This window comes from Electrophorus electricus, chromosome 15 (genome assembly GCF_013358815.1).
Source record: "Electrophorus electricus isolate fEleEle1 chromosome 15, fEleEle1.pri, whole genome shotgun sequence".
NCBI classification, from domain to species: Eukaryota; Metazoa; Chordata; class Actinopteri; order Gymnotiformes; family Gymnotidae; genus Electrophorus; species Electrophorus electricus.
The window spans coordinates 1,727,109-1,743,999 of record NC_049549.1 but is presented as its reverse complement, the minus strand read 5'-3'; the positions used below and the strand labels follow the sequence as shown (position 1 = coordinate 1,743,999).

General features: G+C 35.5%; 3 protein-coding genes across 3 annotated transcripts; all 3 read left to right on the top strand.

The window, feature by feature from the left end:
- The first annotated feature begins 1,027 nt into the window (after positions 1-1,027).
- LOC118242565 (olfactory receptor 52B2-like) lies at positions 1,028-1,978 on the top strand. The gene has a single exon (XM_035534341.1). It carries the CDS (start codon positions 1,028-1,030, stop codon positions 1,976-1,978), a length of 951 nt encoding a protein of 316 aa, XP_035390234.1.
- Positions 1,979-3,548: 1,570 nt separating this feature from the next.
- Positions 3,549-4,484, top strand: LOC113567729 (olfactory receptor 52E4-like). The gene has a single exon (XM_026995823.2). The coding sequence runs from the start codon at positions 3,549-3,551 to the stop codon at positions 4,482-4,484; it is 936 nt and encodes a 311-aa protein (XP_026851624.2).
- A 9,602-nt stretch (positions 4,485-14,086) lies between these two features.
- Positions 14,087-15,073, top strand: LOC118242564 (olfactory receptor 52K1-like). Its single transcript, XM_035534340.1, has one exon. It carries the CDS (start codon positions 14,087-14,089, stop codon positions 15,071-15,073), a length of 987 nt encoding a protein of 328 aa, XP_035390233.1.
- Positions 15,074-16,891: the final 1,818 nt, after the last annotated feature.

Sequence of the window (16,891 nt, the reverse complement as noted above, 5' to 3'; positions counted from 1 at the left end):
ACTGTCTTCAAATGTGTCATCAAAATATAATTAAATAATTCCATTGTCTAAAAAAAGAGATGTCTCTTTTCATTTGAAATGACTTAAATTATGCTGTCAAAATGAAAATGTAATTAAATGAAATATATGAAGTATGGTAAATGTATCAGCTATAATGCATTGTGTCTCTCACTGACAACATCCAACCTTTTAGGACCTTTATTCAGTATGCGCCAAACTCAAGTGGACTAGGCCACCCTCAATTAAAGGAAGAGGGAAACCTATTACATTTACTAGTGCACCGTTTACAGGGCATCTACCCACAGAGGTTTACTGCTAACAATAGCTTGGTGGACTGTAGAAACTGGGGTTGGTATGAGGAGCAGCCAACTGATGTAACTCACTCCACATGTGCATTCACATTACACTTTAATAAATGTTAATGAGGTCATAATCACCTAAAGTAGTTTAGTAGTTTCAAACAAAACATACAAATTTCCAGACAGCTGGGGGCTTTTTATAGACTTTAAACAGATTTTGCCGACGGTTCTCTGGCATTACATGTGAGTCACTGGCATAGTCTCTGGAGGATTTAACTGTATATAAATGTGCCATTGTGCTTCACTATTGATGCCACTAGAAGATCTGTGCATTTCATTACTTTACTGGCCAAATATTCACCTGATGTTGCCTGAAGTTAACAAAGGCTAAGCCAATGGTAAGCTAAAACAGGAACAGGGCCTTCTATGATTTTTTACAAACTTTTTTTTATTATTTCATGTTATATTTGTTAAAATGTACCTACATTTTTCATTATGACAATCTTACATTTGGTGTCATTATTGATGAAAGGCTTTGTTCCATACAGAATACAAAAAAAGTGTCCAAAATGTGTAGTCCAAATAATGAAGAATTTTCAAGGAGTAAAATATTGCTCCAATATTGAATCAAAGAAAAAATATATAATTTACTAGATAAATACTAGGATAAAAATATTTTGGAAATGTGTAACTTTTCTCTTACATTTTTGATTGTTCCACAGATTTTAATGGAAGCCCAATTTTCAAATGACACCTTTAGCTGGAGTCTTCAGATTGCCAAATTTGATGTCCTTCCAGAGGCTGTATATCCTGTCTTCTTCACTGGGACTCTGATCTACTTTTTTTCAGTGTTATGTAATGGAATCATCCTAGCACTCATTTTGACACAACAAAGCCTTCATAAGCCAATGTTCTACATAATGTTCAGCCTTCCACTAGCAGATCTAGTAGGAATCACCACTCTCCTTCCCAGACTGCTGATCGATATTGTAACTCAGTCAAATGTTGTCTATTATCCAACATGTGTGTTACAGGGATTCATTCTGCATTTGTATGCAGGTGGTGTTTATTTTATCCTGGCAGCCATGGCATTTGACCGCTACATAGCAATATGCAAGCCACTCAGATATCACTCTATCATGACACCCTTTACAGTTGGAGGTGTTATAGCTCTGGCATGGGGCACTGACATTGCATTAGAGGTCGTGTTGTTTGCTCTTCAGGCCAGACTGCCAAAGTGCAAGACATTTATTGTTAATGTGTATTGTTCAAATATGGCCTTAGTACAACTCTCATGTGTAGGTGATATTACTGTGAACAATATATATGGCTTAGTTTTGACTGGATTTATGCATGTGGTTAGTGTGAGTATTCAGGTATTCTCTTATGCCCAGATTCTCAAAACCTGCATTTCCCATTCACAATCTGATGCTAGAAAAAAGGCTGTAAATACCTGCTCAGCACAGCTGATTACATTTAGTCTCTTTGAAATAGTTGGTATTTTTGGCGTTCTTTCATATCGTTTCCAGAATATACCTCCTAATGCACAAAAAGTTTGTGGTATAATGATTTTTACAATCCTTCCCGTTCTGAACCCAATTATATATGGAATGAACACAAGAGATATTAGAAATGCATTGTTTATGGCATTGAAAAAACAAAGGTTTGCATTCACATAAGTGTGGGAGAGTCAAACAGCGACCCTGGCATTGTTTCCTCTACTGGATTATGTTCCCCTTTTACAAGTAAATCACAGGGTTATGATGCACTAAGCATGGGCAGCCAAGGATAAGAGTGCATTTAGGTGAGTCAGTGCTCTCCACTCACTACTAATCTATGCTCTCTACTCACCTTTGCTCTCAACTATACACTGCACTTTACAATCAACCATACAATGCTCACTACCACCATCCCCTATACCAATTGTGATGAACATATATACATTGTTTACATTGTAATAGTGGTCCACTGTTTTCTCTTAGTTATATTATTTATCTTTATATCTTTAGATTCTCTATCTCTACAATACCCTTCATGTAAGCAAAATTTCACTGCTAGTTGTAGCATGTATGACTACGTATGTGACAAATAAACTTTGATTTGATTTGATTAATAATAAGCATGCATTGCTTCAAGAACCTTTTACATCCATCAGGTGATGTTTCATACCTCTCAGGGACAGCAATCTAAACTGATAAGACGCCTGAAGCTGTAACGTGTGGGATGGCTGTGGGTGCAGGAGAAAGACGACGTTATCAGGCATTATTTAAAATCATTAGCAGCAGCAACAACAATAATAAAATATTTCTGTGACTGTCTCTTTTGCTTGCTTTTTGGATATGTTGGCTTGCTTTGAATTTATTTGTACAAAATGACACCTTGTGTGAATCTGGCCTGTTTAATATATTCAACAGATATAGCACAAAAAGTCTAATTTCTCTGTTCTTTGTGAAAGTACATCTGTCCTGAAATATATCTGCAATGAACATGATGTGCCATGCAGTGTAGTAACACACATAACTAAACTCCTGAGCTGATTAACAAAGACATAACGGCTGGGAAGACAAAAACAATGCACAGTGCTGGCTTAGTAGAGAAGCAGGATTGGGAAACTCCTTTCTAAAGGAGTACTGTAAAGGTTCTAAAAGTGCACTGTTGCATAGCCAATAAAGTAATATTTTAACTTAAGCAGACACTTTGAATAAAATCAATGTAGGTTATGCAGTAGCCTGATACAGGCTCAATCACAACCATAATGCTGCCAATCCCACAGGATTTCTGCCCTGAATGATATTGTTACTTAGCAGTACACTAAAGTTTACACACGTGCAAACTGAGATTTCTTCCCTATCTCCTCCTGAGAATATATGCCATTAGGCACCTTGCTGTACAGCCAGTATTCTGAACTCTATAAAACCTGGGTGCTGAAAAAGTGCCCAGGTGTTTTTATTCACTTTATACACAATGCACTTCAGATTTAAACAGCAAACCAAACATCTGGTACCTCACTAAAATGGCACTGAACAAAATCTCAGAAGGCTCAGTTTTGAGGGTGAGTATGTACTGCAAAAATGAATTAACAAAAATAAGTAAAAAACATTCTGATGTATTGTGCTATAGTTAAAATGTATATACTGTTAAATTGGTCTGTAATCAATATTCTTTGTTCAGCATGTTTTTCTTTAAAATTAGAAGCTTTAGCAATGACCACCATTATTCCCTCAACACAGGTTTAAAAATAACTCAAGAATGAACAACTTCTCAAATGAATCATTCTTGCTGACAATTCAAGGCTTCGACATCCCCTCTGAGAGCATCCTCCCTGCATTCCTCTTTGCTACACTTAACTACATGATCATTCTCTTCTGTAACCTCATCCTCCTGATCACTATCATTGTAAATAAGAGTCTTCATCAGCCCATGTACATTCTGCTGTTAAACCTGCCTATAAATGATCTTATGGGCTCTACAGCCCTTTATCCACAACTCATCAAAGAACTCTTGTGGGATACCAGGACCATACAGTTTTCAGCCTGTGTTACCCAAGCTTTCTTTATACATATGTACATAGTAGGTGCGGTGTTCATTTTGACTGCTATGGCGTATGACAGATATGTGGCTATATGCCGACCAATGAGATACAACACAATTATGAGCAACACACACATAATGAAAATCATCTCCTTGGTCTGGCTCTCAAACATACTTATGATAGCTGTGCTTTTTATCCTGCTGCTCCGCTTGCCACGGTGTCGATCTCTCCTGACCCATACATACTGTGACAACCCCTCTCTGCTCCAGCTTGTCTGTGGGAACACAGCTATTAATAATATTTATGGACTGACAACTGTAGCTTTCTCTCAGGTAGTAACTGTAGGCACATTTGTTTTTACATACTTGCAGATTCTCATAGCCTGTTTCCGTAACAAAAGCTCAGACACACGTAGCAAGGCCCTGCAGACATGTGCCACACACTTAATAGTTTTCATCATTTTTGAATGTTTAGGCCTATTCACTATTATTTCTTACAGGCTTACAGATATTCCCACACATATAAGACAATTTAGTGGTGTGGCTGCCATGATTTTGCCTCCAACATTGAATCCTATCATCTATGGTTTACGGACAAAAGAAATTAGAATGAACACTTTAAAGCTCCTTAAGCAAACGGTCTATCCCTCATAAGCATAAAATTGATGTGATGTTGGATTATTGCTTTGAAAGTTTTAAGAATTGTTTTAAATTGTATATATTTTGACATGTACCAGACTTTCACCACATTGTAAAGTAAGTTTTTAATGAGGCAAGTCCTTCTGCATTAGCATTTAACAGAATTTAAAATTTACGTTGATCTCCTATGTTAACTGAAAATCTAATGACAAAGATATGAAATTCTAATGTTATCTAAATCCTAATTATGGTGTTTTCTCAATTAGCAACTTCCAGTCAAGCTTGCATTCAGACTGGGTCACATCAGGAAATCATATGTATGAATTTTTAAAGCATACAATAACCCCTGACCACACACCCACACCCACACACACCCACACACACACACACACACACACACACACACACATACATTATAAAGAGCAATGTTGTCCCCTTCTGGACAAATTGTATCGGTATGTCTATTTATATTTAACCACAGTTTTACTGTTTTTTTTTTTATGCAAAAAATTAAAGGTGGACTATAAAAATCTGGCCCTATTTCCAAACCATAACACCATATCCAATATTTACAAGATATTTGTATCTTGAATCAGTTTTAACACAAGATGCCATCCATCACCTCCTACCTTTTGTATGGATGGTACGGATACTGTGTGGTCTGTTTGTTTATTTCTCCATTGGTAAAATATCTTCACTCCTGGGTTATGGTTGATTGAAGCAAATGCAGGGTCACCAGCTTTTCATTCCCCATTCCTCACTGCCCCACTGTCCTGCTGCCTGGGGCAAAAGCTAAAAAAAACGGCAGATATATTGGGGTCTGGGGAAGACCAGGGGACAGATTCACAAAAGCGTCTTAAGAAATAAATTTATTTTAAATATAGTTTTTTCTTAACTTTACATATTAAACAAGATTACTAATAAATATAATTTTCCCAAAAAAATACTATGCTTTCCTCTTATAAACCAGTGATATTGTTGAAAAAAAATGTTCTCATGATCACACTTGCCTTAAAATATACTTCAAAGTTGAAATATTCTAATTACTGGAAATACATTATACATAATGTCAATTCAAACATTTATAAGACTTTCAAGTGGATGCCTTCTTAAAATACCAAGTAGTTTACCTAAAGAAAATATAGCAAAGCTATTGTTTAGTTTTTTTTTGTTTTTTTTTTAGTTAGACGTTATCTGGGATTTGGATAGAAGAAAACCCGCACAAAGCCCTCACAAAGACAGGGCAGATCCTCTGACCTACGTGATTATATACTTCTATAACAATAATGACTTCCAAGGAATATATCTTGCATAAATCAAAAACATCCTCACATCTTCCTGTAATATTTACAAATTAAAATGGTTGAACTGAGATTTTTTGTATCTGGCTCCTATCAAATATCTTTCAGTCATGTGGAGAATGCTTTATCAGATGCCCTCTGCAAGGGTAAGGAACTTTATCAAGTTCCCTTCAACTGGTTCAGAACAAAGGCAAACACTGAAAAAAACTCTTTGACAATGGATTGCCAAATATACTTTGTGTAGATGATAGGTCATACATTGCAATAAAGTTCATTGTGCCTTACATAGACTGTAATTATTGTTATGCAAAATCATGTTAATCAAAGTTTAATTACATATAATTTTCTGATAGGCCCCACATAAATTTGAGGAAATGTATGCTAACAGGAAAGAGTTTCGATCAGTAAATATTCCGATTTTCTGAAATGGCCCTCTTAGTTAATAGCCTTATAGCAAAGTGGCCTGAAGTATCCATGATTTATGCCCCTTCAACAGCTGGTCATTAGTTTCCCTGCAACACTGAATCTTATAATCTATGGTTTGGGAACAAAAGTAAGCAGAATCAAAGCTTTAAAATTACTTAAGCAAAATATATAGTCTTCACAACCTGTAGACATGACATATTGTGTAATGTATAGTCTACAATTATTTAAAGTTATTAATATTTCTTATTTCTTTATTTTTTATTCTTTGTTCTTGTTTTACCCTTACCCTACCTCTAAGAACTTATTTAGTTTTTTTTTTTTCATGGGATAAATAACAAACTGTACATACCTTACTTCATGAACAGAAGATGGCAGTAGTCTGCTAATTATGAGAATATGTTTATTCGCTATGAGGTAACCTGTGATCTGTTGCTTTGTTACATTCAGTTAACAGCATGGAAAGTAACATTTGCCTTGTGATAATATGTCGAGATAGGAGTAGCATTATATTTGCTTGTTTGTATGTTGTGTTTAGCATTTCCTGGATACAAACTCTATGATTTATGCCTGGGTATTTAATTGTCTGTGGGACCATGCATTTTTCAAGAAACAAAGAAAAAATAACACATTCCTAGAAATCTTAAATTAATCATGGTTTTCTGCTTTTCAGAAATATTATCTACGTCATTGAAAATACAGAAGTGTTTTATGGATGATACATAAAGATACTTATATAAATCACTGATTGATGATTGATATTTTTATAAATGGTTTGGTATACAATTTCTATCAATATCCTCAGCTTGCATTTTCAGTATATGGGTGCAAGCAGGAAAGCCTAGATACAGTCTTTGGAAATTTGCTTAAAGTCTACACTAACCCAATACAGAGACCTATAAATGTAACCCCAGTACAAATTATTACAGTACATATCTTTGAACTCACAAAGTAAAGGTTTAACCTGAGCAGAGAGATGGAATCTTTGGAAGCAGCACATTTGCAGCTGTTTGTACTTTTAATAAAAGAGGAAATGAAAATGGCCAAACATTGTGTATAACATTTGTTAAATGTAAAAAAAAAAAGGTTTTAAAATATGCTTATTTCTCTGCTCTGCATTCACAGCACACAGAGCGTTGCAACAGAGCCAGAATTGTGATTCAGCCTATTCTTTCATACCTGCATAGTGGGAAAATTAGAACTGCCAGGGAAGAACACTACAGCTAAACTATTAATTCCTTTTACTGCACACCTCACTCATTATTTTCCACACACAACAAGCACATGTCAAGCCAAAAGCCATGAGACACTGTGCTTAAAACACATTTACACATTTGCAAGAATGTACTTGTGTGTTTGTGTGCAGCTTTTCATTATTTTAACACTATTTTCAATCTAGCAGTAATGTATATTTCTGGATGTTTGCATATCAGTACTGTTATTCACATTCACAGTTTCTAACATAAATAAATACATATTAAAATATGATTGTTTTTACATGACACATTTGGAATACAGTCTGTATGTACAGAAATATTGTTGAAACTGGGCAAGTGTGGCAAAATATCATTTAATAAATTAGATCATGGTGTTGAAAAATGTTTCTTCTTGTTGTTTGTTTGTTTGTTTGTTTGTTTGTTTGTTTATTTGGTTGGTTGGTTGGTTTCTTGTTTTCTTTGTTTTTGTAATTTGAGCTTCTTGGTTTAGGTGATTGAGTGCTCTGTCAGTGCCAAGCATGGCTGGCTCAAAGTTTGTGTTAATATGGCATTGTTCTGCCCTTTCCAGGGCCTGGAAGAATACACTGGCAAGGGAGATTGCTGCTAGTTCCCAGAAAACTCCGAAAACTGTACCCAGTAAACTGTACTGCTGTGGATTCAGTGCTCAGTGGATGCTTTGGAAAAGCTTGTGTTAACATTCCATACTTCAGACTGTCTTTGAGGAAGTCTGTTTCCTCTTTAAGCAGACATGCCATTGACCTCTTTGGTTTCCTGTTAGGCTAGGCATCTGACCTTCCACATCTTCCTATGGTTATTGAAAATGATTATCACAGCTACAGCAGACATTCTTCCTTTAGATAGATTATTTGTGAATTTGGTGAAATATTATTAATAATAGCATTGATGATAGCCAAATGTCAGTTGAGCCTTTAATTTTACTTGGGGAAGTGAGTCAATTGAGTTTTGTTGATGTGTATATATCTTATCTTCATCCTGTATAAATTAACCAGTCAAATCCCTTTTTCTTTGCATCAGTTATATAATCCAGTTGCTGATTCAATTCATGTAAGACTGATACCCTCTATAAGAGATGTGCAAATGGTCATCTTTTACAGCTGTCCCTACCAACTTGGAAAAAAAGCAGCTGTAAAAGTGAAAATGGGAAATGGGAAACAAGGGAAAAGGCCTGATTGTGGCAGTAGAGGAAAGGTCAAGTGGTCACCAAATCAATAGGTTTCTTCCATTTGGTGTCATTATTGTGCACAACAAATTTTATGGCAGCTTTGGTCAACCGTTACTCTAAGTCACCCTTCCTCCATCTTTAATGACAGACGCAATGTTATATTGTCATTCAATATGAGCATTCCACTTCCTTGATTCATGCAAGGAAGGTGGTCCAGTAAGAAACCTCACTCATCTTATCAGAGGACTGTGGTTACATCCGTAGCCTAACATTCTCTTTCAATCAGTCATTTTAGTATCTCACTATGGGATATGGCAACTCCTGCCAACTCCTTGCCAGACAAGTTCAAAGACTATGCCCAGTGCTGAGTTTGCCCTCTTAAGAGTTGCAAATTAGCTGCTTTCAACTGATGTGGGTTTTTGTTCTTTTGGATGACACAGGAGCTTTTTATTCTGTAAACCATGAAATACTAAATGGTATACTTAACATTAATTGCTTAGCTCTAAATTGACTGATATTATTATCGATACCTATCGATACACAAAATCATCCTCTGTTGTTCAAGGAGTACTCCAGGGATCTGACCTTGGGCCTCTTCCTTTCATTTTATATATTTCTCCACTAGGCCAGATCTTCGTAATAATGGCCTTAAATTCCACTGTCATGCTGATGACATTCAGATTGATATAATCCCTCATGGCTTCTGCTGAGGCATTGATCTCATGTATCAGAGATCTAAAACTGGATGCTGCTGCTTGAAATGTAATGCTGATAAATCTGAAGTTTTACTAGTAGGCTTCTCTCTGGTTTCTCAAACCTCACTGTTGATGTTGCTGGTGTTCCTATTAGATCAACTCAAGTTATTAAAAACCTCAGCTGTCTCTTTGATGCATAACTCATACTTACAACCACTTTTGTTTGTGAAAAATTGGGTGACATAGTGTCGCCCTTTCTTTTCTCTTTCCTTTTTGGTTTCTTTTGTGGAAGCCATTAGTTTTTTTTATAGTATATTGTAAATCAAATATCTTATTAATGATACTGAGATAATATTGACAGTAATATTCTAATGATTCTTTAGGGCTGCCTTCAACCACAAGCCTTTGAAACCATCGTACACCCCCCACTACCCCAACCAAAGACACCCCTGTATTAAATATCATAAATACCAGCTTTCTTCAGTATTTATGTCTTAATTGTGTCTTTCAAGGGTATTTATGTCTTTACTGTTCAAACTGAACAAATAAACATCTGCAGATGCTTTACAGTAAATAACCGATAGCATGTGACCTGTAGATATCATCAGACACTTTGAAGTTTCCTTACTGTTGCTCTGCCAGCCCTTAAATACATTCATTTACATTTACTGTTTGATTCAGGGTTGTTTTTTTTTCTCTGCCTTCGGCCTTGACCTAATTTGGAGTCATTACCCTTCTCCAAGATAAAACACAGCAAGAGCAGATGCCATTTAAATTAATTTGGTTGTATCTGAGGAGACCTTTGCATCATACATCAAACCAGCAAAACTAACTGCAGCTGTGAAATACATTTAGCACGTCGGTCTCAGAATAAACTGAACTTGTGGCCCATTCATCTGACGCCACTCTTTGCAGATCATGTCATTGCAAACAACTCATTCCCTGAAGAGCCATTATTGGCTTACAGACCTACAGGGACACTTGCCAGAGACCCCCATAATAAATGGCAACAGCATAAACAAACCAGTCATTAACTTAATGAACAGCAAAAAGATATAGATGTTACATCTTGTAGTCGTTAGAGTAGACAAAGGGTTGTCGTATGAGACTAACACTAACAAGTCTCTAGGTGATGGGATAGGCGATTAGTCTTCCAGGACTTTAAGATGACATCACTCTATTGAACAGCAAGTCAGACAATAACAAACATACATGATATTATACAAAAGGTTTGTCCCCACATCCAATTGATAATGCATTGTAAATATGAAATAATAATACTGGTTTGTTGTATGTTTTATTTTGAATAAAATCATTATATATATATATATATATATATATATATATATATATATATATATATATATATATGTCATTGATTGCTAACACTTTCTAGAAAATGATTCCACAATTTATGAGTTATGTAACAGAAAAAAAATATTTCACCAATTTAGTTATAAACCATTCTAGGAACAGTATTGCCTCAGGCGAGTTATATTTTCTCAGAGATCAGCAAGACATGTAGGAACTTAGCCATCAAATAATTCTAATGTCAAAAACATGACATTGTAGTAAATCCAGAACTTAATAGACATACATTGCAAATTGAATAAGAATATGATTTAACTCTTATCTTGCTAACAACATGGACTGCTGTGTTAAAAACACATTAGGTCAGTCAAATTAATCTGAAGGTGATAAAAGCACTTACTCATCATGTAGGATTAACATATTTTATTTCAGATATCTTCATATGTATAATATTCAGATGTAGTATAATATGCAGAAATTACTTATATACATTTCCACATTTAAAATGACCAAAGCTGGCTAGTGTTGTGCAAAGTTAGTAACAAAAGGACACAATTAACTTTAGAAAGATATAAGACAGTACAAACATGTGCCCACATTTCTGTTACACTACAATGCTAAAGTAAAAAGGTAAGTTTTACCACTAGATCTAAAGACTGTGATAGAGGGAGTAGATCTAATGCTTAGTAATAGACTGTTTCATAGCTTCAGCACAGCAACATCAAAGGAGGGTTCACACTTTAGCTTGAACTAAGAGCAAGGCCCTACCTGCCTAAAGTGACTGCACATTAAAATACTTTATGCATGTCAGGAAGTAACTTTCTCCAAAATCTTAGAGTGAAAAGGTGTGCTGTAAATGTAACTGGAGAGGACAGAGGGTCAACATCAGTGTTATGTGCGAGAGCACATACTTGCTTGTTTGTTATGTGTTTCTGGGGGAACCAATATAATGAGTTATGCAGGTGTTTATGTTGCAGAAAATCTGCTTCCCGCATAGACGGAGCTTTCCCTTTAAAAGATGGAGGGAGGAGAAGCAGAAGAGAACGCACACTGCATGTGACACACACACACACACACAGAGAGAGAGAAAGAGAGAGAGAGAGAGAGAGAGAGAGAGAGAGAGAGAGAGAGGGAAGACACTGTTTAATTAAACACAGGTTTTTTTGTTGTTAGCCATAGCTCTGTTAAATAATGAGTCTGTGATAGGTTCATATATTACTTAGCTATTTGATATTACTTGAGCTGTAACAGAGTTCTGGACTGTCTTTGCAGTGCCTGTGCAGTCACTACGACACAGTTTGAAGCACAGACATCCTTGAACACACCTTTATTAGTTATTTGTGAAGGAAACATCTTAGAAAGGACATTTTGATCAACTAGATGTAAACTTTGTTGTCTTGATTTCACACCATCTAATGAAAAATGAAATCAGACTGAAATTAAATTGTTTTTGATGAGATGGTTGAGGTGGATACATTTCACCCTAATGTTGACAGCACTGAAGTACATGCAGAGGGTTCTCCTACTTCCAGTTCTGAAGCAGAAAGACCTTGTAATTCACCTAAAGCAAAGGCAATGTTACCATTACATTTATGGCATTTATAGTTCAAAGTTCAAAGAGGCTTTATTGTCATTTAAGCTATATACAAATACACAGCAAAAATGAGACAATGTTCCTCCAGGATCATGGTGCAACATAAAACAACTGTGCAACAGACAACATGCCACAAAAGTGCAAACAATACAATATAGTGTAAAATGTTATAAACATTATATAAACAATAATAAATACAGGACAGGACAAATACAAAATGAATAGACAGTGCAATTATTTAGTCCAGTACACAGTACTGGTAATATGCAAAATGAGTTGTGCAAAAGAGTCAGTGACATGCTATAATCAACATAGCAGTCACTGGTAGCAGCCAGAGCAGTTCAGAGTACAGTGCTCTAGCAACAAGTAGGATAATGTGCAAGACTGCAACAGGAGTGCATATTTAATTTGTGTGAAGCTCAACTTCAGCACTAGTCCGATTTAACTGATGCTTTTATCCAAAGTGACTTACAATTGTGACTGAGTACAACTTAAGCAACTGAGGGTTAAGGGCCTTGCTCAGAGGCTCAACAGTGGCAACTTGGCAGTGTTTGGGCTTGAACTGGCAACCTTCCAATTACTAACCAGGTACACCATTGAACTTCCACTGCCCCTAGTACTAGGGACCGTGAACCTCAAACTTGGAAAGTGGCTCCAGCAGATCCCAGGAACAACTTCTGAGATCTCCATCCAGAAGAGTGCAGTCCTGGGAACAGCTACGATACTATGCATAAATTTGACCTAAAACTTCAGATTGCCACACAAGTCCTAAAAGTAGAGAATGAGAGCCAAATAAGACAAGAATATTAGTCTCTGTAATTTATTTATTGAGAAAATGCCACTGTTGCACTTCCTACTTCTAGAGAGCTGTGCAGTCACTCCAAACCTCATTATCCAATTTTGTGTCAAAATCATAAGTAAACAATGCTGGAAATGTAAATTAAAAGAGTGGCCACATCTCATTGTTTGTAGAACTTGAGATTGTTTGTTGTTGTTTCAGTGTTATGTTTATATTTGGGAAAGAGACACTGAGCTCATTTTAGTGCTCTTTATTAAGTTCCAGCTGCCAAAATTCAGAGAAAATGAAAATGAAAACATAATTGGCAGATGTTATTAAACTAGCCTAGACTACTAAGTGCGATGGGGAATCCAAGAGGTTTTAAATTAGAAGTGCTGCCTACAGCTGAAACATAAATTAAAAATCAATGTATGCAACATTTGCTATTTGGTAGTGGCATCCTTTTACAATTTTGTATCTAAGGACAACATTTAGGTTGAAAATTTCATATAAACCTTATACACAGTTCATCCCCCTATTGTTGTTGTTTGTAATAAATAGTCCAATTAGGTACTGCAAAGAAACTTTCAGTTTAATTAGTTGAAGCTAACTGATTTTTTGTTTGTACACTCAGTGACTAATTAATCCCAAATTACCATTTGACATTTTTTTGAGCTGCTTATATTTATGACATTCCTTAGATGTTCTATATTTCAAAGAGAAGGCTGAACTGAGTGGACTTGTAAATTGCCCGTAAGTCATACTGCATATAGTTTATAATAATAATTGTGCCATGTAGTGTTCTATTTGCCTCATATCAATGGCAAATTGTGATTTTAGACAGCTTTATATAGCTTTTATTTTACTTTTGTAAATGTTTAACAGAATAGTTCTGTATAACATTAATATATATTAAACAATGATTTATATTAAAATATAAATAACAATAATAGAATTATGAATATTCACAACTTTATTTTTATATTTTTTATTAATAATATTGCCATATTGTCATATACATCTATTACAATTATCATTTTAATGTAAACATGTATTCTTTCTGTGATTTTTACATTTTATTTATTTATTTTTGCAGGTGTAAAGAAACCACACAAATGAATTTTACCTTCAGTGTCAGCAATGGAAATGATTCATTTGATCAGGGATTTTATCTAATTGCTTTCAACACACTGGCCAACAAGAACTACCTGATACTAGCATTGGTAATTATCTACCTGATCACTTTACTATGTAATCTTACTCTACTGGCTGTAGTCATGATGAACTCCAGTTTACAAAACGCTAAGTTCCTTGCTATTTGCAACCTTGCCATTGTTGACATTTCGATAAGCAGTGTTATCATTCCACAAATGGTCCCTGTGTTTGTATTCAACCTCAATCACATCTCATTTGGCACCTGCTTCTCCCAAATGTTTTTCCTGCACTTTTTCGGTGATATGGAGTCCTTTTCTCTCGCCCTTTTGGCTTATGATCGTCTGGTTGCTATTTGCTTTCCTCTGCGCTACCCAACTATAAACACTAATCTGAGCATGGGAATGATCATAGCTGCCATTTGGTTTCTGGTGTTTCTGATCGAGGTTTACCCAGTAACTCTGGCAAGTCTCCTCCCCTACTGTAACTCAAGAGTAGTGGGGAGTTGTTGCTGTGAGCATGGCCCACTTGTCAATCTAGCCTGTGCAGATATCTCTTATAACAAGAGAATGGCAACTGCCAAGTCTCTGGTGGTTTTGTTTGGTCCTCTGACATTCATTATTTGTTCTTATGCTATAGTAATTATTGCAGTGTTACGAATTGCATCAGCAACCCAGCGCTGGAAGGCCTTCCACACCTGCCTCACTCACCTACTCTTGGTCTTAATTTATTATCTGCCAGTGATCTTGGCTTATATACTGGGGAATCTGCAATTAATACAATCAATAGATATGTACACAGCAATTCTGACCATATTTGTTACCCTTCCACCACTGCTAAACCCTATCATATACAGCTTAAAGACTGAAGAACTGCGAGACAAAGTGCTCAAATTTCTTATTACACCAAAAGTAGCACCACACTTGCATAAGCAAGAAGCAGCAAGTTAGAGTTTTTAGAGGAATTCATTACTTTTACATATCATATAACTGGTATTAATGGGTCTGAATTTCACTGGACAACTGTCAGATATAAAATAGGAAATGGGATTTGGGAATTTCATTACTTGTCTACTAACCTATTGTGTTAAAAATCAAAAGGGAACTCTTGAATTTTGAAAATGACTGAATATGAATGCAATAATAATGATAATAAAAATACACCCAATGTGTATTTTCTCAAAGTATTCATGAAGTAATATTGTGATTATTTCTGTGAGGTCTCTTTAACATGACAGTAAGGCAGCAGCATGATTTTGTGACAATTCAAGATAAAATGAATTATGCAGCTGAATAACAGTGAAGCCAAACAGAAACAAATAGATCTCTGAGAATGAAACAGAGTGAAAGTTGTATACTGGTATATAGTGCCCTATTGATATAATACATGGATTAGTTTAAAGTGGTATACTGGTATAAGGTGGTCTGGTGATGTTCTACATGGATTAGTTTAAAGTACCATACTGGTATATAGTGCCCTGTTGATATAATACATGGATTAGTTTAAAGTGGTATACTGGTATAGTTTAAGATGACATCATTCTATCGATCAACAAATCAGATAATAACAAACATAATGTTCATGATATTATTCAAAACATTTGTCCTCACATCCTAATGATAATACATAATAAATATGATATAATAATGATTATAATAATATTGATTTGTTGTATTTTTTAAAATGTTGTTTTATTTTTAATAAAATCATGAAATGTTAAACAAAGTAAAGGTCCACCAAGCAATGTATAGGCCATGGTAATCAAATAAGTATTCATTCCGGCTTTAAGTATCCATGGAGCATTAATTCCTAACACCTTCTAGAAAATTATTCTACAATTTATGAGTTATATAACAGAAAAATATTGCACCAAGCCTTCTTAAAAAGACATTAGGTCAGTCAAATTAATTTGAAGGTGATAAAAGCATTTACTCATCATGTAGGATTAACATAATTTACTTGAGATATCTTCATATGTATAATATTCAATTTTAGTATACTATGCAGACATTACTTATGCACATTTATACATTTAAAATAACCAAAGCTGGCAAGTGCCGACATTTCTGTTACACTACAATGCTAAAGTAAAAAGGTAAGTTTTACCACTAGATCTAAAGACTGTGATAGAGGGAGTAGATCTAATGCTTAGTGATAGACTGTTTCATAGCTTCAGCACAGCAACATCAAAGGAGGGTTCATACTTGAACTAAGAGCAAGGCCATACCTGCCTAAAGTGACTGCACATTAAAATACTTTATGCATGTCAGGAAGTAACTTTCTCCAAAATCTTAGAGTGAAAAGGTGTGCTGTAAATGTAACTGGAGAGGACAGAGGGTCAACATCAGTGTTATGCGCGAGAGCACATACTTGCTTGTTTGTTATGTGTTTCTGGGGGAACCAATATAATGAGTGATGCAGGTGTTTATGTTGCAGAAAATCTGCTTCCCGCATAGACGGAGCTTTCCCTTTAAAAGATGGAGGGAGGAGAAGCAGAAGAGAATGCACACTGCATGTGACACACACACACACACACACACACACACACAGAGAGAGAGAGAGAGAGAGAGAGAGAGAAAGAGAGAGAGAGAGAGAGAGAGAGAGAGAGAAAGAGAGAGAGAGAGAGAGAGAGAGAGAGAGAGAGAGAGAGAGAGAGAGAGAGGGAAGACACTGTTTAATTAAACACAGGCTTTTTTGTTGTTAGCCATAGCTCTGTTAAATAATGAGTCTGTGATACACTCATATATTACTTAGCTATTTGATATTAC